The 23,478-nt window shown below is 33.7% G+C and overlaps 1 protein-coding gene across 1 annotated transcript; it reads left to right on the forward strand.

The window, feature by feature from the left end:
- Positions 1–13: 13 nt before the first annotated feature.
- st (ATP-binding cassette transporter scarlet) lies at positions 14–22,465 on the forward strand. The gene is made up of 13 exons (XM_076410598.1): positions 14–103; positions 4,350–4,518; positions 4,571–4,619; positions 4,685–5,090; positions 10,063–10,301; positions 10,898–11,084; positions 11,141–11,169; positions 11,219–11,324; positions 13,300–13,527; positions 16,515–16,650; positions 19,268–19,373; positions 19,435–19,535; positions 22,207–22,465. Exons 1-13 carry the CDS (start codon positions 14–16, stop codon positions 22,383–22,385), a joined length of 2,025 nt encoding a protein of 674 aa, XP_076266713.1. The 3' UTR covers positions 22,386–22,465.
- Positions 22,466–23,478: the final 1,013 nt, after the last annotated feature.

A 23,478-nucleotide genomic window follows, 5' to 3' on the forward strand; every position in this document is an offset into this window, starting at 1 on the left:
AGTAAGGTGTGTGATGTTGAAGAAGCTGAAGATTGATGATGGGATCATCGAGGAACTGATACCTCTTCAAACTAACGCCAATGATGACTTACCTGGCTGTGATGTGAGTATTGTTTAATATGGGCGATAGTTTACTATCAAGAATGTTTTGAGACATCTTTTATGGTGCACAATCGGTCACACAGGGTTAGGCAGTATTTGAACTACAGTTAATTAAAATACGCAGTTGAAACTCAAATATATATGATATATGCAATTTAATTGCCACCTAATAATCAATTACCTGACTCTGAGCTATTTTCTAGTTAGTATTCAAAATATTGATGACATTAATATACATTTGTACATTATTTTTATTATTTAATTAATATATTGTTTGTAGTCGTTTCCGTCTAACCTACAATTTGTCTTTATAATAACTTAAATCTAGGTATATAACTAGGAGGATCCATCGGCTCTATGAATAAATATGAATGAAATAATGTTTATACATGTCACTGCTGAATTTTTTAATATATGCACCTCACTACACAACACTATACAAGATCAGATGGTTTTATTCTTTTGAGCCTGTGTCCTGTTCTGGTGTTATCCAAAAGTTGCAATATTTCAATATTAGTATGAGACTGGAGTCTTTCCTCATACCTCCTTGCAATTGTCTTGATTTCTTGACTGATTGTGGGTATTTGAAGGTCTCGATGTAGGTAATCAGTCCTATAGTATTTGGGTGCACCCACAATACCTCTCAGGACTTTGTTCTGAAAAATTTGTATTTGATTTATGTTACTCTTTGCAGAACATCCCCATAATTGAACTCCGTATGTCCATATACGTTTTAGTATTTGCTTATATAATAGCAATTTATTAAGTACTGTTAATTGTGATTTTCTTCCAATTGGTCAGTACATTTTTCTATATTTCAATTCCAGTTCTTTTCTTTTCTTCTTTATATGTTCCTTCCAGCAAAGTTTTGCATCGAGATTCATTCTAAGATATTTAGCGTTGTTGCTATATGGAATGATAGTGTTATTTAATGTTATTGGTGCTTGTACGGTCTGTTTATTTTCTCTCTATGATCGGTTTTATTCTTTTCAACAGAACTTTTTCATAAACCTTAGATATTACTGACAGTAGTTTTATAATTCCCCTTTCTTGGTAGTTTTTGCAGTAATTCTCCTTTGCAGTAAGTTACTAAATCGTAGCCTGGTGATTTCATGGGGTTAATGTCATTTTTAATAACTTTGGCCGAAAGAGGCGTGACTAATTCAATCATCGAGTTTTCAGATTCTATGTCCGGCAAATTATGTTCAATATTAGTTTCGTTTGGTTTGAAAGTTTTTTCCAGATATTCAGCAAATGGTTCTGCCTTTTGGTGATTATCGCGTGCCCAATTCCCACATAGCTCTGTTATACATTTGTACATGAATACATTTATAATTCAGCCCAAATCCACTAAAGTCGTTACTGTCTTGGAAATCAGATAACATATTCGTGACCTACAGGATGAAAATCTTTTTATCAGTCTACAGTACAGCATATGAGAAGTAAATCAAAACTACATTACTTTAGATGATAATCTGGGTAAAGCTAACACTTTTCCAGCCATTGGACTAGGAGAAATTCATTGAGGTATTAGAACCAATTGCTATAGCTTTAGATTACATTCAGGGCAACAATTGGGACCAATTTTCAAATTTCTGTTTATTTTAATGTCTGTTGGTAAATTTTTTCAACTGTCACCTGAAATAAATGGAGCCATATTAGCAACATGCTACAACCCCAGTTACAAAATGCGTTGTTTGCGAGAACCAAATGAAATAAAATCCTTCAATTAACGCCTTGCATTATTAGGAGTAGGAATACTAACAAAGAACATGACGATTTTATTGTTTTTGTGAACAAGGGCAGTGATTAATCACAGATATCAAACAATTTACCATCACTGAACGGTCTCCAAATATAAAAAAAATTGTTCAAGAAATATAACACAAATTTGTCCACATCAGGGCCTGTAGAATAGTATCTTATTTAGCTGGTTCTATTTATTCCCCAAAAAGAGGCTCTTTTTCTGATACTACCTTTAAAAATGTAGTGTTTTTGACAGAAAATTCTTCTTTTACGAATTAAAAGACTGGACTGGATTAGTTCTAGTCATATTCTATTTGCGTCAGCTAACACCTGACTGTATTTTGTATTTTAAATAAAAATAATGAAATATAGTGCATTTTGTATTTTATATTTCAAATACGCTACTTAAATCCGGCTTGGTGGCGCAGTGGTGAAGGTGATAGGACGGTCCTCCTACTGTTGCGATTACCGCGGGTTCGAATCCTGCTGGGGCATGGTCGTAAATTTATGTATGTGATTGTTTCAAATTTGTGATTGTCCCAGGCAAGAGTATAAAATCCAACAAGGAAAATGATCCAAGTCACGCCAGTAACCAGGCTGGGTAAGACCGGATGTCTTCTGGGATGATTTCTAAAGTTGGTCACTCGCCAGTCGGTAGGCTTAATGTTGAGGATCGTGGTTTGGAGTCCACGTTAAACTGTAAGTCCAGTCCAGATAAATCCTTGTTGGTAAAAAGGATTAAATTAAAAAAAACATATATTTTACAAATTCTGGAGCTACACACATGAACATTTTGCATGAAGTACCGCAGAGGCGACACGTATTAACCACCAGGAATATTCAATTTGATCCCGCTATACTTTATGTAGTGGGGATTCCTGAAGTTGTTTCATTGAAGTCATTGTATATTATCCGGATCTGTGTTACCGTGAGAAACTGCCTTATAATAGCATACGAAATCTCCTTTTTATCACCAAAGGTTTATCTCGGATGATCTTACTGGTTAAGGGGGTTCGAACCATAGTCGTTCGATTCTCGTTGGATTTTACAACTTTACATCCTTGGAGCTCTCGGTTATTTTTTATGCATTTTTTCGTTTCTTTCATATTTTTTATTTTATTTTCTGTTTGTTCCTCCTTTTTATGGTTTTCTATTAATGTTCTCTTATTCGTTGTGTTATTTAATGTAACTTCCTGCTCTTTTTACATGGATTTGAAATCAGAGGGTTAGTTCGTTGAAATGGCAAGGCAAGTGATTTTTTAATTTCATTTTATCCACATTTTTTATATTGTTATTTTCCTTTATTTTTTCTTTTTTTCCATTTTGTTCTTTCTTAGCTTCTCTGTCCTTTTTTTAATTCTATTCTTTCTCTTTATTTCTTCTGATATCAATTTCTTATTATTATTTCTTATACGCGATCATTGTTTGATTTCCTTGTTATCTTGCATCTATTAGATATGGTTTTAGTTGTTGTCTGACAACTCTTTCTCTTATTATTTATTTTTTATTTGTGTTTTTTTTAAATGTTCTTGTCCCTTAGTGTATCTATTTCTACATTAAGTAGTTAGTGTTAAAATGTCTAGCCTTTTCCTGATAGTGTTTCATATCATTATTTTTATATTTCCACCTCTTGTTCCCTTCTGTATCTCTTCTTCTCCTACTCCAGTTGTTAACAAGCTTTTCCTATTTGTTTCTGTTAGTCTATTATGATCTTTTATTATGACTCTATCCTAAAAATTAGAACAACTCAAGAATCAATTTAAACTCTTGTTAAACAACCTAACCTAACAGTTAAATTCGATGGTTTTGACATTTTTCCTCTCTTGGTGCCCCTTATTTCATCTCTATAATTTTATTATTCTGTTTTGTCAGATAAGAGTTAATTTTCTACAGGCTTAACCGCTTTTTCATATCTGCCGAAACCGTGGAAAACCCTTTAATTTTGGTCCTGTCTGTATACGAGCCAGCAAAGCACTCTTTGTATTTTTATTTGTAAATACCTAATGATCGATAAATATGATAGAAACAGATAAAGCGTTAATATATTTTTTTATTTGTTTTAGTGGATCCTTGTTTAGACCAGGATGCAATAACTCCACTAGGAATTAAATTAATTAATATTCGGTTTACCGGAGGGTCGAGTTTTGTTTATTTCGATAATTAGAATATGTTTCGTGCTGTATTTGTTTTAGATTGGTTCGATATGATTCGTATAAACAACGGTTTTTTTTGTTCGACGTGCATTCGCCATTACAACAACAAAATTATAAAATAGAGAAGCGCCGGCTATTAGGGATCGAGTTTATAGAGTCAACATGCCGGGTTGTTTTTAGTTGTAAATTGAGTCTCCTCGTTAAATGCATACCAAAATATAAATTGTTATATAGACAATATGTTTTGATTTTAAAAATACTGTACGTAAAATGAAAACAAGATTGTAAATTACAAGAATAAATATATAAATAATAAAAAGTATTTATTCACGTTCTTGTTATTTATAGGCTGATACCGATGGTTTGGAGAACAGCGGATACACTCAAACAAAATGCAGAAGTTACTCCAGGTGGTCCCCCTTGGAGGAAGGCGTCACCTTGGCATGGAACGACCTCACTGTGTCGGTGAAAGTACCAGTGAATCGTAAAGTCGTCTTCAAGCAAATCATCAACAACGGTAAGTAATTTTAACGTGATTCAACTTCAATGATCTCATTATGGTGTTATAGTCACGGGGGCTTTGAAGCCTGGCAGCTTGGCGGCCATCATGGGAGCCAGGTAACATATATTGATGATATTGATCGATTCGTTGATAATATCGAGTTGCTTTTCCAATATATCAGTGGTGCGGGAAAGAGTACTTTGATGACAGCTCTGGGATACCGTCAAAGAGCCGACATGCAAGTTGAAGGAGATATACTCATCAATGGACGACCTATTGGAGACTATATGAAATATATGAGCGGTTACATGCCGCAAGAAGACCTCTTCGTTCCTTCGTTAACAGTTCTGGAACATATGAACATTATGGTATTAGGGAAATTAAATTGGGAACATAACATTACAATATTCTTGCAGGCCCACCTCAAACTAGATCGAAAAATTACCTCGACAGAGAAACAAAATAAAATAAAAATGATTCTGAAGCAACTGGGTTTAACTAAATGTATGCAGACAAAAATCGGGGCTCTAGGACAAACCAAAGGACTCTCCGGTGGAGAGAAAAAGAGACTGACATTTGCGACAGAGGTGAGTTTTTTTATTTTAAGTCATATATGACTAGATATAACATGAAAAAAACTAAACTTACGCTCTGTTATATTGTGCAAATGTTAGAATTATCAACTTATTCCCAAATATTTTGTCTCGCTATATTCTTATTATTATTATTTTGTTTCTTTTGATGTTTAAGTTTGCTAGATAAATCATGATGAAATGAATTGTACATTTCATCTGCTTATACGTATATAAACATACCCTATATTTATAAAAATATATAGCTCGGAAATCTTCTTCAAAACCAGCACATATTTTGTTGCAGAAGGTCTTATATGCAGACGCTATAGTTAACATTTATCTCCATAACATAACGGTTTTCTAAACCAATCAAATACGTTTAGAAACTTATGGTGATAATGTCAATACTGCGTTAAATTTTTGTTCAACTTACAACTTTTAAACTGTTTGTTGTATTTTTTTTTGAGGAAGCTTCCATCTATGGGCGTGTAGCTTCCATCCCTCTATGTGAAGCTGTGACCGTGACTGGGGTCAATGCCAGTTCAAGTCTCAATTTCTTCCAATATATTTTTTAAAAATTATTATTTATATGTGATATAAAAAGTCAAAATTTTCATTATTGCGTTATAATGAAAAAATAAATCTCTACATGTATGTTATGTAATACAACCCAGACTATCAGCCTATCGGTTTTTGGACTACCTGAATGCTGAACGAGTATAACGGGTTGGTCTGTTTTTACCTTCAATGGCGCTTTGCATCGTAGTTCAATAAGTCGCTTCTCCTTTCTGTTAAATAAATTAATATTTTCAAGGTAATTAGTAGTATTTTTGTTTGTGTTCTCTTCTGAATCTATTGAATTAAGTGAAATTAAATTAATTATCAAGAAAGGAAGACTGGTTTGCGTTGGATTGGCAATGTTTCAGCAGTTACTCGAAGCGTTTCTTGGTGTAGTTAAGTGAAGTTCTCGCAAAAGTCTCTTAGCTGAAGCTGTAAAGCCTCAAAAGTTGGATTGAAGATTGGAAGAACGACCACTAGACATAAACTATTCCAAATTAGAAACATTCAAGCTTTGAAAAGACCCCTAGTCCGAAGATTTCCGAAAGATGTATCACTGTGCAAGGTGTAAGGCGGAATGAAGTTGTTGTGAGTTAACATAGTTTCACAGAAGCTTGCAAGGGGTGAAAGGTGAAGGGCGAACGGCCACCAAAGATGCAAGTCAGTAGCTCAATTTCTTATCTGTATACTATTGGAATTTGGAGTCACCATAGCTGGGAAACCATTCCATAGATATGGAAATTTGTGATTTTTAAAGATAAACTGGTTGACAAAGGAAGTGCTTGATGGGTTTCGGCAGTAGATCTCTTCAATAATACTCATTAATAAAAATACTACCTACAAAACTGTTATTATATATAGAGAAAGGTCAAAACCATTAAATTTAACAGTTAGGTTTGGTTGTTTAAGAGTTATTTACAGTAATTCTTATCATTATAATTATATTGCTGATTAAAATATATCCAAGTAGCTAATATATATCTAATATAGCGATGTAGATTCAATAAATGATATCAATAAATCGTCAAAGAAAAATACAAGAAAATATTCGACGTTTTTTCTGTTAGCAACAATTTTACAACGATTTCATCCAAACTCTCGCCACTCACGCCGTCTAAACGCGTCAACGTCCCATCACAGACACTCAACAATCCTCTGGACATATTTATCTATCGAAAATTGAGACAAAAATATCGTCAAGGAGACCCATAAAAGTCTCGTCGCTTTTTTCTGCGTATCGTAGCCGCGCCATCGAGATCAATTTGTCTCGTAATTCATCAGTCATAACGCCAACCGAGAGAAATTTATCATCGGCCGGTCGGGCACGCTGGATCCAGCTTTTATCGGTGTTTTCCGAACCCGGGCCCTACCCTTTCTTCCCGTCTTCCTTCTCAGCGCGCGGGAATCGAACTAACGGCGAGAGGCGCGAGATAACGAAAAAATTGATGTTTTTTTATGAGAGTTTCGGTTCGGAAACGGGTCGATGGGACCTTCATCTGGAAGATGTTACGGCTCGAGTCGAAAGAGACGGGGGCTGGTTTTTTATCTCTTTTAAAGTGTTTGAGTTATGGCGGTAAAGAGTCGCGACGAAATTAAAAAAAAATAAATGAAAATATGTTAAGGGGTTTTTAAATCGGGTGGTTTTCTTTTGCAACTTACGAATAGAAGACATAATTTGCGTGATAATGAACATATAAAAGTTTAGAAACAATAAGGTTGTAGGCTAGATGACAATTTTTGAAAAATTACTTTATGACAATTTTACGTATTTTCTTTAGTGGGAATAAAAGTCAATTCTGCAACAAAATTCCAGTGTATGCGCGCTAATGCACCTTAAATTTGCCCGTGACGTTGTTTTGGTCGTACTAGACGGTTTGTATGGGTACAGGTTTAATTTAAATAATATTTTCATAATTTTGTGTTATAATTAGACAGAATGTGCATCGATGGTATGAGTATACCTAATCTAAATATACATCGGTAAAAACTAAAGCAAGTTGTGAATTTTCGTTCTAAGGCAGAAAAAGGTTAGAGAAATGTGGTTAAATATTGCAAGGCGTGAACCAGCCGATATAGTTTGAACAAGACTACTCTAGTGTAAATATTTACTACTTTAAGAACCTTTAACTATATTTAAACCGTAATTAACGTAATATTGAGGTAAATAACTCTGTTGATAATATTTGAGGACATGCCTTATTTGTTTTGTTTGATTCCCTATTAATTTTTTCCTTTTCCTATTTACCAAATAATATAGGAAACTATATTTACTGGTTTAGTCCTACAAGAGCACATGAAGTCAGTATATGTTCCTACATCTGAACTCACTGAACATTTATTGCTATTCACTAGTGAATGACCATATATTATCAATATATAAACAGAAATATTAATTAAATTCAAGCCTTCAAACGAAATAAAAACCTCTAGACCTATATCACTGCTGCCAGTAATATCTAAGGTTTTTGAAAAAGTCCTGTTGAAAAGAATAAAACCGATCATAGAGAGAAAAAACCTAATACCAACACATCAGATTAGGTGTATTAGCATTCAACAATTGACCAGGTCCACAGAATAACAGGTGTTCGAAAAAACCTACGAAAGTAAAACAGTATGCTCAGCCATATCCTTAGATGAGGCACAAGCCTTCGATAAGGTTTGGCATGAAAGCCTTGTTCATAAATTACAGAAAATGTTACCAAAACAACACACCGGGCTACTAAAATCGTACATTACAGCCAGAATGTTTAGAGTTAAACAAGAAGAAGCTTACTCTACAATAAAAGAAGCTAAAGCAGGTGTACCACAAGGAAGTGTACTCGGGCAAATGCTTTATCTACTTTACACTTGTGATATACTACAAATGGAGAATATTACGATGGCTACATTTGCTGATGAGACTGTGATTATACCTGTCGGAGACAACAGTGAAGAAGCCACACAAAAATTATAACGGGCAAGTGACAATATAAATAATTGGACACAAGTTTTGAAAATAAAAATTAATAAAAGTAACTTTGTGCATGTGCAGTTCATCTACAATCAGACCGTACAAGCACCAACAACATTAAATAATACTATCATTCCATATAGCAACAACGATAAATATCTCGGAATGAATCTTGATGCAAAACTTCGCTGGAAGGAACATATAGAGAAGAAAAGAAAAGAATATGAATTGAGATATAGGAAAATGTATTCACTAATTGGAATAAAATCACAATTATCACTACATAATAAATTGCTATTATATAAGCAAATACTGAAACCTATATGGACATAGGGAGTTCAATTATGGGGATATTCTGCAAAGAGTAACATAAAAAAAATACATAATTTTCAGAACCAAGTTCTGAAAGTATTGTGGGCGCACCCAAATACTACATTATTTCACCATAGACTGAGATAGGGTCGATGGGTCCTCCTAGTTGTATACCTAGATTTAAGTTATCATAAAGACAAATTGTAGGTTAGTCTGTAACGACTAGTAACAATGTAATAATTAAATGATAAAAAAATCAAGCCTTCAACAGATGTCAAGCAGATTCTACTAAGACTAGATTGCAAAAACCCAATGTCAAATATCTGGTAAATGTAGAATAATGCTTATTTACAGACAATGATGAATCCAAATATTGGCACTGAAGTCAATCAAAGAAAAAGAAACTATGTTATGCAGAAATATAGTTTAAGAATTCATAGGAGAACTTACTATGTTATTATGTTAAAGAATATCTAAACACAGATTTTATAAAGTATTCTATGAAGTATTGCAGTTCCATGTGCTGGAAAATTCAATTTCTGCATTTTATTTACCTTAATATTACAAGATAATTTGATATAATAACAAGGATACGCTTTTTCTTTCCACGGAGCTGCTAAAAGTTTAAGAATATCAAACATCCATTATGAAATGTATATAATTAAAAATATTTTGTGTTGTACTTACTATCAACTATGTAAAATTAACATTTTGGTAGCCTTGTCGAACACATTTGTATCTGTATCTTCTTGTATTTGTCTTAGTAAATATAGGTTAGTTAAATTCATTAATACTTTTATCACAGTTGTCAACTATAGAGTGTGCTTTTGGGGTATATATTGGGTACTTTTTGGTTGTTATAATAATAATATTTTTACTTAATGTTTTATTACATTTCATGGTTAGTATATCTGGAATACTCACTCAGTTTTAATATACTTTAGGGGTATATGACTCGTTGAATGGAGGTAAGACAAAATAAAACTGTTATTGTTACATTATGTGACCGTTATTCTAAAATGTAATATGCCTCAAGGTCACTACAATATCATGGAGTAACCCGACCATTGTTACATATAATAATACATACATTTTAAACACTTCTTACTAAATATACTCAACAAAACACTTTATGAAAATGGTAATATAATACTTTAATTGCAGTTGTTAAATGATCCGCCCATTTTATTTTGTGACGAGCCCACAACAGGCCTGGATTCGTTCTCCGCGCAGAAATTGGTGAAGATAATGAACAGAATGTCCATGGCTGGCAGGACTATATTGTGCACCATCCATCAGCCGTCGTCTGAAGTGTTTGAACTCTTTACGCAGCTTATTCTGGTAGCGGAAGGCAGAATAGCATACATGGGAAGTAGAGCAAATGCAACGGAATTTTTCGAAAAGTAATGACAATTACTGTTTGTAATTAATATTAGTGTTATTGTAAAAGTACCTATTTCATAGAATTTGTTTATTCATCAGTTTCTATTTTGTTACCGTTTTATATCTCCTTTTTACCAACGTGGGTTTATCTGGATTGAACCCACTGTTTAACGTGAACCACGGTATTCGGCATTAAGCCTGGCGAGTGACCAGCTCAGAAATAATCCCAGAAGATATCTGGTCTTACCTAGCATGGTTACTGGCGTGACTGGGAACATTTTCCTTGTCGGATTTTGCGCTCTTGTCTAGGGCAATCACAAATATTAAACAATCACAAACATAACTTTACCACCCTGTCCCAGAAGGATTCTACCATTCCACCAACCAAGCCGTTTTGTTTGTTTTATTACTCTAGAAAAAAAAGATCAAGGATGATACTGAAATATTTGTTTTTCAATGGTTCCAATTGATCACGAAATAATTGTTACTCATGAAAGGTGAACCTTATACAGGCTTGTAAATCAACACCCACTGAACTATTTTTTTTGTATCCACATTTCTGTTTGTAATTACAATTACATTTTTCACCGGATAACTCAAAATAAATTGATTTTAGGCTAGGATTTGCATGTCCGTCATCTTACAGTCCAGCTGACTTCTTTATAAAAACTCTAGCAATCCCTTGTTACGAAACTAATAGTAAAATAGCAGTGAAACGAATCTGCGATCAGTTTGCCGTTAGTGACTATGCGAAAGAAGTGGATGTTGTAGTCCAGTATGAGTTCCATATGGGCAGAGCACAGGTAAAACCCATTATGACTATAATAGAATGAATATTGATGACTTGTTTGGGTTTTAGCCACGCGAATTCGAACTGAGATCTCAGTTGTGAGTATTTTGTGATTGCAGTATCCGTTCTGATGATGTATTCTTTTAGCAAAGAACCATTTTGGTGGCAGAAGTTGTACTGGTTGACATACAGGTGGTCCAAGGAAGTTCTGAGAGATCCATCCATTCAAAGCTTGAGGATCTTACAAAGAATGGTATAATGAACATGAATTTTGATCATTGTCATTTCAAGCAACTAGTGTTAAGTACATGATTTCATTTTCATATATTAGAATTAACATCTTTCGATGATTTCTCTTTTAACCAGAATGACAATCACAGATTTTAAACTGCTGTCTGATAAATAAATAGGTCACATAAGCATTCGAGGTAGACTGATTTTAGTCTAGACTGTGCCATTTATTTTCTTTTATTGCTTTCTTTCGATCGGATAATAAGGAACTAAAATAAATATTTTCAATTTCATAATATTATAAACTTTTTGTATACAAGCGCGTGCGCTGGCAAATTTTTTAAAAAAATTAATGGGAATTGATTATTTGAAAAGCCTTCATTAAATAATTTTTGTTATTGTTACAACTTTGGTTATGAATGATGGCGAATTTACACATTAACACTAGTGAAATAATAAAAATTACATTTTTGTCTATAAAATTTTGTAAAAAAGTATTAATACATTGCGGTATAAAATAAAATATAGTTTTACATAGTACTAACATATTGTTATTTTTATTAAAATTTTGAATAGTCGCTTTCTCCATGTATATTTTTTTCCTGAAAGATTTTTGGCCTAATATTCAGAAAATGTGCCACTAACTATACATATAAACATGGATAAAGTAATTTTTCTTAAGCTCTACTGGGAAATATTTGTAGAACTGATAGCCGACAGTTGTAGTTTCAATTTAGCACGGTCAAAGTAGAGCCTATTAATTCGCAGACTCATTCAACATCCTGATGATAATATTCGACTGAGTTCCTACCACCTAACTATAATTTGAATCATCTTACTCTTGTTGTTAAAATAAGATGTTACAAAGCAATATCAGTCTGAGCCGTTAAGCTTTATTTTACAGTCTATAGTCCATTTGAGACTACTGTTGACTGTTACATGTGCTTTCTCTTTAGATCTAGATAGTGATACGTATTTTGCCATAATGACTGCGTCGTCGAAAAATATTCTTAGTAGCGTTTCTTCTATTGTTGAGTTATCAACATTTTAGAGCGGATATAGTGAGTGGCTTCAAGACACTATGCGCGAAATAGATTTAAATGTTGAGAATATCCCTTTATACGAAACTTGCACCATTTATTTGAGGTTCATTATTGCTAGTGTTAGGGAATAAGCTGGCATATCGTGCTTTACTTTCTGGTATCGCGTGTACATGTCAACGTTATTGTCTACAATTGTCATCGTCTTCTATTGAGATTATCAATACCATCCATTATCAGTATTTGCCCATACATTTATTTAACAGTATTGTGATTCACCAGCATAATTAATTACCCGTAAATTTAGCTGCTAGTATTTCAACTGTCTTGCTTTATTTATTGTGAAAGTAGTTGTTATATCGTTTATTTTGATCTCCGTTTTTATTTATTTGAGATGTTCGATTATTTTATTAACCCTACACAGGTAATTAAAAGACCGCCTAATCCTGATTACATGTAAGAATGGCGCGAACAAAGCTCGGTCTCCGGGGTACTGTTCCCTTATAACGTTCAGACTGGGCCCTAAAAAATGATTTATTCAAATTACACCGAAATGGTAACAAGCAGAGTCCCGTTCCCGTTAATTCGACTAGTTTAAATTCCAATATCCGGTCCCGGGGCGACAAAGACCAAAGAAAAAACGCCCATTAATATTACGAATATAAAATTCGATCGGGTTCCCGGTAATTTACGGGCAAACGCCGACCGAAATAATATCAAACAAAGTCGAACGCGATTTTTATCTGATACATGGGGCCGGGTCTCTACCTGGCCGTCGTCCGAGCGCGTCCCCCCTCCCCCCGCGCTTGTTGGGTTGCGTCCCGCGGGCAGACTCCCGCCAGTCGGAAAACGCGAGGGCGATAAATCATGGGGACCGTCGCCCCGTTTCCGATCAGAGGACGCTTTAACTCCTGGAAATTTACGAGCCGCGACGCTTAATTAGCTGGATTTTTGCAGGTTATAGCCCTGACGGTGGGATTAGCTTATTACGGGACGGATCCGATGACGCAGATGGGCGTCCAGGCGGTGGAAGGTGCCCTGTTCATGTTCGTGGCGGAGAACACTTTCTATCCCATGTACTCGGTGCTGGCGGCCTTTCCGGATAACACCCCGCTGTTCCTGCGGGAGCACCGAAGCGGTCTATATGGTACCGCGGTTTATTATATATCCAGGGTTCTCGCTTTGGTAAGTTCATGAATAGTTTTGGTTAAAATATTGGTGCGGGCATATTTAGTAGGCGATAAACAAGGTGGGCGTATAGATATTTTTGTTTTTAATAATAATGATTATCGTAATAAAAAATCACAAAAATATTGGTTTATAATGAGAATATAGGATAGACGTATACCAAAAAACCATTAATTTTTAAATTACAAGTGTGATTACTAAGGATTTAATAGAAAAAAGCAGAAAATTGAAAGTTTTACGAAACATTGACGTCACTTAACATTTCCTAACCATAATTTCCGCATTCCAAGTTTTGAATTCTTTAGTGCGCTTCGATTTTATTTATCTCGTAATTCGGAGTTAAAAAATTGGTTTTGTGCTATGAATGGAAAGAAAAGATTCGCGAAAAATTGAACTGGAAAGCAACTAATTTTACTCAAAATCCATTCGTCCATAGAGACTGTAACTGAAATAATAATTTTAAAAAGAATACTGGAACCTTTATAGGATGGAAGTGAGTGAGTATTCCAGATACACTACCCATGAAGTGTAACAGAATATTGAAAAATGCTAAGTAAATATACGGACAGTATAACACTTGGCAAGATAGTAAATAAGTGCAGTTAATAACTCTAAGGAGTACTCAATAATAGCACAAGCGGGAACTGTGAGAATATTATTCAACTTCCATATATTGGCTAATACAATTTAGATTGTATCGATGACAAACCTACTGAAATATTTCATTATATTAACTTGAAAATACAGATGGAAATGCATTCGACAGAGCTTTCATTAGGCTATTAATTTTTACATTTACATAATTGATATTACCTACAATACAAAATATGCTTTGAACCATATATATTTGGTGATTGGTGTTTGGCTTTCTTAAACATAAGTAAGTACTGTTCGAAAGATATGAAACTTCTATTAGCTCTAATACACACATACCAGGCTGTAAGAATTACAGTCACAGTTACACTTATCATGTTAAATCAAACTACTTGATGAACAAGAAACCCGATATTTGATATTGACTTCTTGTAATCTAACCATGATGGATGGGGTTTGATTGACACTTGTTGAAAGCTTGAAGTTAATTGATGATCGTTCAGCAGTGAATGTTCATTGAGTTCAGTTAGAAGCCCATTTTTTTCTGCCTGGTTGCATACAAATTTTGTAGAAATATATACTGACATCATGCACACTTGTACGACTAAACCCATCACATTATATTAAAAATGAGGCCTAACTTCAAATGTTATCAATAGTGTTATTTACCTCGATATTACATTAATTACGCATCAGATATAATTAAAAGTGCTTAAAATAGTAAATACTGATAATATAATGGTCTTATTGCTGTGAATACATTACGGATGTTCAAACAATACAGGCTCGTTCGCGCTTTGCTAGATTTAACCACACTTCCAGAATTTTTTTCTGTTTTGAAACGAAAGCACACAATTTTTTTAGAGTTTTTACCGATGTATAAATACATTAGGGACCGCCACACCATCGATACATATTAGAATGTTTAATTATAACACAAAATGATTAAAGTAATGTATGAATAAGACATATACCCATACAAATATTCCGGTGCGACCAAAACAACTACGTCACGGGCAGATTTGCTGAGTCTTAGCGCGCAGTTCAAAAAACACTATTATTCTTAGCGTTGGGAACTATCGACTGAAACAATCGATAGTCAAAAAATTAGGGACTGAAAATAGTAATTACTATTTTCAGTCAAATGCAGGGTTCGACTGTTTTGTTCAATTCGTGATGTCAGACGAAAATATACGAATCCTTTGGTAATTCTGAGAGAGGAAAGGACGGAAATAATTGCTTGGGTAGTTAATTTGATATGTGGTTATATTTTCCAACGGTAGTATAAAAGAGACGGAAATGTATAAATTCCTTCACGAACTAACTTTAAAAAAGAGAAGGAAAATCGTATTTTAATATGTTAATTGCTATTTTCAAATAATATACTATAATAAATAGAGACAATACAATAGAACTTGAGGGAGTAACCGAAATATTATCTATTATTGCTATAAAAACAGTCAAAACGGTTTTACTATTTATCATTCACAATTTTAATCTTTTTACCCTATTACATTAACAACCTTGAATTATATCGTTCTAAAATACTGCTACATTAATATATAATATATTGTTATTTAGTATCTTGAGGGTAGATTAATTTGGAAACATCATGTTAGATAAAAAGCAAAACACATTAGAACCAAAATAAAACAACTATATGGTTATTCGGAAGATGCTCTCAACTTGATCTAAAATCAAATAGGTTGATTTGTAAAGCAATTATAAAGCCAATTTGGACCTATGGGGTGCATATATGGGGTTGCACTAAAAATTCAAATCAACTAGTCATCCAATGCTGTCAAACAAGATTCTTCGTTTGATTACCACGATGACCTGGAAATCAAATGAATTTGCGAAGTTATCCAAGATTTCGCCTTGAAACACGAAAGAAGATTACTAAATCATACTAACGTGGAAGCAATACAACTGCTGGACAGCGCGCATGATATCAAGAGATTGATGCGAACCAAACCATACGAACTTATATAAATTGCATACCTTTGGTGTAAACTATGGCTTATGTGAATATAATTTTATAATTGAGGAATATATTGATGTGTTTTCTCGCACTCGTCTTGCTTGTGAATGAATCCAAGTACAAATGAAATGTAGTAATAAATTAGTTTATAATTAAGATTGTACTAAGCGTATCTAATAAAGGTGTTATAAAAAAAACTAAACAGTCGATAGTTCCCAACACTAATTATCACTAACAGTTAGGTTAGGTTGTTTAACAGGTGTTTACATTGACACTTCGTATTGCCAACAATATATCTAGCCGATCAAAAAAAAACAACTACATGCAAGCGCCTAATGCGATTAAAAGAATATAGTATTCGATGTGATTATTGAGCTTGTCCCTAACGCATTTTTTTCTCATTTTCCAGCTGCCAGGGTTTATAATCGAACCGCTGCTATTTGTGCTGATTGCTTATTGGTTATCCGGATTGCGCCGCACCCCCTATGCATTTTGTATGACCGTTTTAATTGCCACACTCACTACAAACGTTGCCACGGCTTGCGGTAAACTAAACTTTAATTAATATTTTTTCGCGCAATAACTATTCCATTGTGTGATCAGCACATAGTGTGTTGACACAGCGCGAATTAAACCCAACTGATACACTCAACAACTGCAAACAGCTGAGCGCTAACAAAGCTTACATTATCTTCTCATACAGTCAAGTTGGTGTATGCAGTAGCAAAAAAAAAATAAAAATAAAAAAATTAAGTCAATGTCAAGCAATATATAGTCTGTTCAATTAGCCAGCGAACTCACGTCATCTATATTTATGACGTCAAAATGTCGCCACTTCAACATTGAGTTTAGGTTCACTTTGGCTTTGACAAAGATTTTTATTATTATTTAATTAATACATTGTTACTAGTCGTTTCTGTCTAACCTACAGTTTGTCTTTATAATAACTTAAATCTAGGTATATAACTAGGAGGACCCATCGGCCCCATCTCAGTCTCTGGTGAAATAATGTTTATGCATGTCACTGCTGTATTTTTTAATATATGCACCTCACTACACAACAATACACAAGAGCAGATGGTTTGATTCTTCTGAGTCTGCGTCCTACTCTGGTGGTATCCAAAAGTTGCAATACTTTAATATTCTCATGAGAATGGAGTCGTTCCTCATGTCCCCTTGCAATTCTCATGATTTCTTGACTGGCTGTGGACCTTCACATAGGTCTCTATGTAGGTAGTAGTAGATATTCAAGAAGCTGCATGGAATGATGCTCCAGAAATTAAGGGTACAATTAAAGGAATTAATTATACAAAAGAAGTGAAGGAAATGGTAGCCTAAAACTACTTTAAACAATATAACCCAAAGACTGAAAAGGGAAATACTGGAAATTAAAAACAAATCCATAAATGACTATTCGAGAAATTTAACAGATGATAAAGAAACTGATTATTCACTCTGGAAAGCCACGAAATATCCAAAGCGCTCATGTCTACACAGACCACCTCTAAGAGACCTATATGAGAATTGGGTACGAGACAATCACCAAAAAGAAGGAGCATTTGCTGAATATCTGGAAAAAACTTTCAAACCAAACGGAACTAATATTGAACATAATTTTCCGGGCATAGAAGCTGAAAATTCGATGATTGAATTAGTCATGCCGAAAGAGCCTATAGCACCGCTGCCAGCAATACCTGAGGTTTTTGAAAAACTCCTGTCGAAAAGAATAAAACCGATCATAGAGCAAAAAAACCTAACACCAACACACCAGTGTGGGTTTATTAACAAACGCTCAACAATTGACCAGGTCCACAGAATAACAGATATTATTGAAAAAGCCCACAAAAGTAAAAAAGTATACTCAACCATATCCTTAGATGTAGCACAAGCCTTCGATTAGGTTTGGCATGAGGGCCTTGTTCATAAACTACAGAAATTGTTACCGAAACAACATACCGAACTACTAAAATCGTACATTACAGCCAGAATGTTTAGAGTTAAACAAGAAGAAGCTTACTATACAATAAGAGAGGCTAAACCAAGTATACACAAGGAAGTGTACTGGGGCTAATGCTTTATCTACTCTAAACATGTGATATACCACAAAAAGAGAATATTACGATGGTTACATTTGCTGATCATACTGCGATTATAGCTGTCGAAGATAAAAGTGAAGAAGTCACACGAAAAATACAACAGGCAAGTGACAATATAAATAATTGAACACAAGCTTGGAAAATAGAAATTAACGAAAGTAAATCTGTGCATGTGCAGTTCACCTACAATCAGACCATACACGGACCAACAACATTAAAGAATACTATCATTCCATATAGCAACAACGTTACAAGAAGAAGCTTACTCTACAATAAAAGAAGCTAACAGGTATACAGAAGGAAGTGTACTGGGGCTAATGCTTTATCTACTCTACACTTGTGATATACTACAAATAGAGAATATTACGATGGCTACATTTGCTAATGATACTGCGTGATAAGCTGTCGGAGACAATAGACAAAGAAGGCACAGGAAAATTACAACAAGCAAGTGACAATATAAATAGTTGGACACAAGCTTGGAAAACAAAAATTAACGAAAGTAAAAGTGTGCATGTGCAGTTCACTTACCATCAGACCATACAAGGACCAATAACATTAAATATTACTATCATTCCATATAACAACAACGTTAAATAAAGGAACATATAAAGAAGAAAAGAAAAGAATTGGAATTGAAATATACGAAAATGTAATGGCTAATTGGAAGAAAATCACAATTATCAGTACATAATACATTGCTATTATATCACCAAATATTGAAACCTATATGGACATACGGAGGTCAATTATGGGGATGTTCTGCAAAGAGTAACATAAACAAAATACAAAATTTTCAGAACAAAGTCCTGAGAAGTGTTATGGGCACACGCAAATTCTACAGGACTGACGAAATTAGTGTAAAATAAGAAATGAGCACCGTTATCATGTATTAGTTTACTTTAGTTTATGACGGAAAGAAGCAAAAAAGCACGAATCGATTACGTAACAGTCGAAAAAACGAGCGGGTACGTATGCCCGATTCCCGGGGTAGCTTCCACTCTCGCCCTAATGCATTTTCCAATTTTTAAAAATCCCTCCAGAATATATTTTCGCGGCTTTCTAGGCATAATGTTTTCGAACGCTTTTGAGTCGGTGCCAACAGCCATGGCTTATTTAGTGCCTTTTGATTACGTCCTTATGGTAACGTCCGGACTTTTCGTTAAAAGGGGGTAAGTGGAGAAATCGGAATCACGTCGGGATTTTTGTGGACGTCTGTTTCTTTGTTTTCAGCACCGTACCGGTCCTGATGGCTTGGACGAGATACGTATCCTGGCTGATGTATTCCACGGAGTCGCTGAGTATCATCCAGTGGGAAGGGGTCAAAAATATTAGTAAGTTTAACATTCAATCTTTTCGTTAAATGTTCCTTTACTTAGATATCAGATTTCTGAATCTGAAAATAGTAGATGATATATCGGAGTAAAAAAAAATCGTAACAAAAAGTTAAAGTACCCGCCGGGAATCGAACCCGCGACTTCCGTTTGTGAACTAAACGGTTCAACCTTTACACTATGGAAGCACTTGTCTGCAATATTTCTACGAGGTCTTATATGCTATATTTAGTGCTTAAAAAACAAACTGAATGGCCTTTGCGCTGAACGACTTCCGATTTTCCATCACGTCAGCTCAGCAATAACATTATACCCAAATATGTGATCATTTTAGATAAAAAATATGTGAACACTTTGTACGTGCCTTTGAAATTTGATGATCCCTCGATTTATCCCCCTTCCCCCTATCAGATCCTGAATTAGTTACAACGGGACCACCTCGGAAGTGCGCAATTTCGAATAAAAAAAGAATTTTGAAAATCGGTCCATAATTGACCGAGAAATCAGCGAACATACATTAAAAAAAATATACAGATAGAATACATAGAACCTCCTCCTTTTTCGAAGTCGGTTAAATAAATAAATATACATATATATATATATATATATATATATATATATATATATATATATATCTATATATACAATATATTCCAATGGTTGGTTTTAGTTTATTAGTTTTAATGTTAGAAAAGTGGTGATTTAGATATCATTGACAAGTAATGCCAAGGGATAATCAAAAAAGTTCAAAGACAATGAATCCCTCAAACTCTCAAAAAACTTTTAGACAGGTTAGTTGTTAGAAATTTTATCTGTATGTAAAGAAATAAAAAAAACTTGGCACTTTCTTCATATTTTTGATGGTCAATTTCTTAAAATAATCGCAGATTAATGAAAATTATAAATATTAAAAATAACATTTTTGCATCAAATGATAGTAAAATACTTTTTATATTATATAACTTTATTTCAGACAGAACAGATCCTGAATGGGTGACAATGCGACCACCTCGGAAGTGCACAATTTCGAATAAAAAAAGAATTTTGAAAATCGGTCCATAATTGACCGAGAAATCAGCGAACATACATTAAAAAAAATATACAGATAGAATACATAGAACCTCCTCCTTTTTCGAAGTCGGTTAAATAAATAAATATATATATATATATATATATATATATATATATATATATATATATATATATATATATATATATCTATATATACAATATATTCCAATGGTTGGTTTTAGTTTATTAGTTTTAATGTTAGAAAAGTGGTGATTTAGATATCATTGACAAGTAATGCCAAGGGATAATCAAAAAAGTTCAAAGACAATGAATCCCTCAAACTCTCAAAAAACTTTTAGACAGGTTAGTTGTTAGAAATTTTATCTGTATGTAAAGAAATAAAAAAAACTTGGCACTTTCTTCATATTTTTGATGGTCAATTTCTTAAAATAATCGCAGATTAATGAAAATTATAAATATTAAAAATAACATTTTTGCATCAAATGATAGTAAAATACTTTTTATATTATATAACTTTATTTCAGACAGAACAGATCCTGAATGGGTGACAATGCGACCACCTCGGAAGTGCACAATTTCGAATAAAAAAAGAATTTTGAAAATCGGTCCATAATTGACCGAGAAATCAGCGAACATACATTAAAAAAATATACAGCCAAACATAGAACCTCCTCCTTTTTCGAAGTCGGTTAAATGTTTGTTAAAAAACATCGATATATTCCAATGGTTGGTTTTAGTTTACTAGTTTTAATGTTAGAAAAGTGGTGATTTAGATGTCATTGACAAGTATTGTCAAGGGACAATCAAAAAAGTTCAAAGACAATGAATCCCTCAAACTCTCAAAAAACTTTTAGACAGGTTAGTTGTTAGAAATTATATCTGTATGTAAAGAAATAAAAAAACTTGGCACTTTTTTCATATTTTTGATGGTCAATTTCTTAAAATAATCGCAGATTAATGAAAATTATAAATATTAAAAATAACATTATTGCATCAAATGATAGTAAAATACTTTTTTTATTATATACCTTTATAATGAAAAACATATTTTCTAAAAATTAGTGAATTTCTGTTTATACCACATATATTGAAAACTTTAGAGTCTAAAGCAATTTAAAATCGATTTTCGCTTCCTTCGTCCCAGAATACATGTTGTCTAATTCATTAAACCATTTAACATGTTTTTTTTGTAATATCTGTGACTTGAGAAAATAATTATAACTTGAGACAGTATAAAATATTGCATTGTCTCGAATGTTTGGTGCAGTTAGGTCTAGGAATTTATATCTTTCATTGTATATATTTTCATACTATTCATTTAAATAAACAAATGTGTTACAAAATTGTTTTCACTTCTTAACAACTCTACAATCGCCATTTTGTCCAAAAACCAGGGGGATTAGTTACAAAATGATGCAAAATACTTTAACTAATACATATTCCACCAATTCTTTTGGATAAATGCCTTTTTAAAGTGATAGAATGATAAGATTACATTCAATCATCTAATAAGGTCAACAGATGATTTTTAAAAAATCTTCAGGCGCTAAAATTAAGGAGAATTCATCCATCAAAACGACCTGCGAATATAATCGGTCGATCTCGAACCTTAACGCAACTTAATCCTCGACATTTTCAGGTTGCCACGACGGTAGTCGGAACGACACGCTGCCCTGCCTGCCGGACGGGCCATCAGTCCTGGATAAATACAGTTTTTCCGAGGATAATCTCGCCTGTGACATCTGGAACATGGTTTTTCTGTTAATCGTCTTCCATTTACTCGGATATTTGTGTCTGTGTCGCAGGGCGAGGAAGTGATGATGGTGGGAGGCGACCGGGGGAGTTCGGTGATTTTTTAACGTCCACGACCACTTCTAGCAAGTTAGGGGTTCCGTAGGAGTCGGACGATATTGTTTGTAATCAATAAATTTACTATTTATTTCATTTGTTTTTTTATTGTTTTGCCTTTTCTCTGTTCTGCTACAAGTGGTGGAGAAAGTAAGATAAACACCTGACATATGCACTATATATATATATATATATATATATATATATATATATATATATATATATATATATATATATATATATATATATATATATATACAAATATATTTATCAATAAGGTGTTAGATCACCAATTGCTTTTAAGACAGCTGGAATTTCTGATAGAGTAGATAACTCTTAATAACGACTGAATTATATTGAAGTCCGGTGATCAAGATGGCCATGGAATATGTTTGTTATGTAGATTCTATTTATGTCAGATATCTCAAAAACTAAAGGGTCCAAAGCAATTTAATATGAATTTTCGTTTCTTTCATCCCGAAGTACGTATATATTGAGAGTTTGGTCTTTATTAAAAGGGTCTTTTTATACATAACAGATCAATTTAAATTTCCCTGGCCTGACACATAGATGGCGCTAGTTAGTTAGCCCTTTCTTAGTTAGCCCTAATACTCAAAAGATTTGTGTATAAATTTGACGCCTGTCGGATCATTAGTTTGTGAATTATAGCATTTTGAGTGAAGCAAATTTTGTTATTATGAAAAAAATGGATAAAAAGGAATTTCGCGTGTTGATAAAATATTGCTTTTTGAAGCGAAAAATACAGTTGAAGCAAAAAACTTGGCTTGATGCCGAGTTTCCGGACACTGCCCCAGGGAAATCAAACATCAAGGATTGGTATGCTAAGTTTAAACGTGGTGAAATGAGCACCGAAGACGGTGAACGCAGTGAACGCCCAAAAGATGTTACCGACGAAAATATTTAAAAAATCCACAAAATGATTTTGAATGACCGCAAATTGAAATTAAATGAAATAGCAGGCACTCTAAAGATATCAACTGAACGTGTACATGATATCATTCATGAATATTTGGGTATAAGAAAGCTCTGTGTAAAGTGGGTG

The sequence above is a fragment of the Rhynchophorus ferrugineus genome, unplaced genomic scaffold, assembly GCF_030347505.1.
Source record: "Rhynchophorus ferrugineus isolate W39M unplaced genomic scaffold, kcgeb_rfMv2 rfM7, whole genome shotgun sequence".
Taxonomy (NCBI): Eukaryota; Metazoa; Arthropoda; class Insecta; order Coleoptera; family Curculionidae; genus Rhynchophorus; species Rhynchophorus ferrugineus.

Excerpts from the sequence above, each read along its gene's own strand:
- st (XM_076410598.1), top strand. The coding sequence starts at position 14 with ATGTTGAAGAAGCTGAAGATTGATGATGGGATCATCGAGGAACTGATA. Across the intron at positions 104-4,349 it reads ATGACTTACCTGGCTGTGAT|GCTGATACCGATGGTTTGGA; the intron begins GTGAGTATTGTT and ends TGTTATTTATAG. Across the intron at positions 5,091-10,062 it reads GACTGACATTTGCGACAGAG|TTGTTAAATGATCCGCCCAT; the intron begins GTGAGTTTTTTT and ends CTTTAATTGCAG.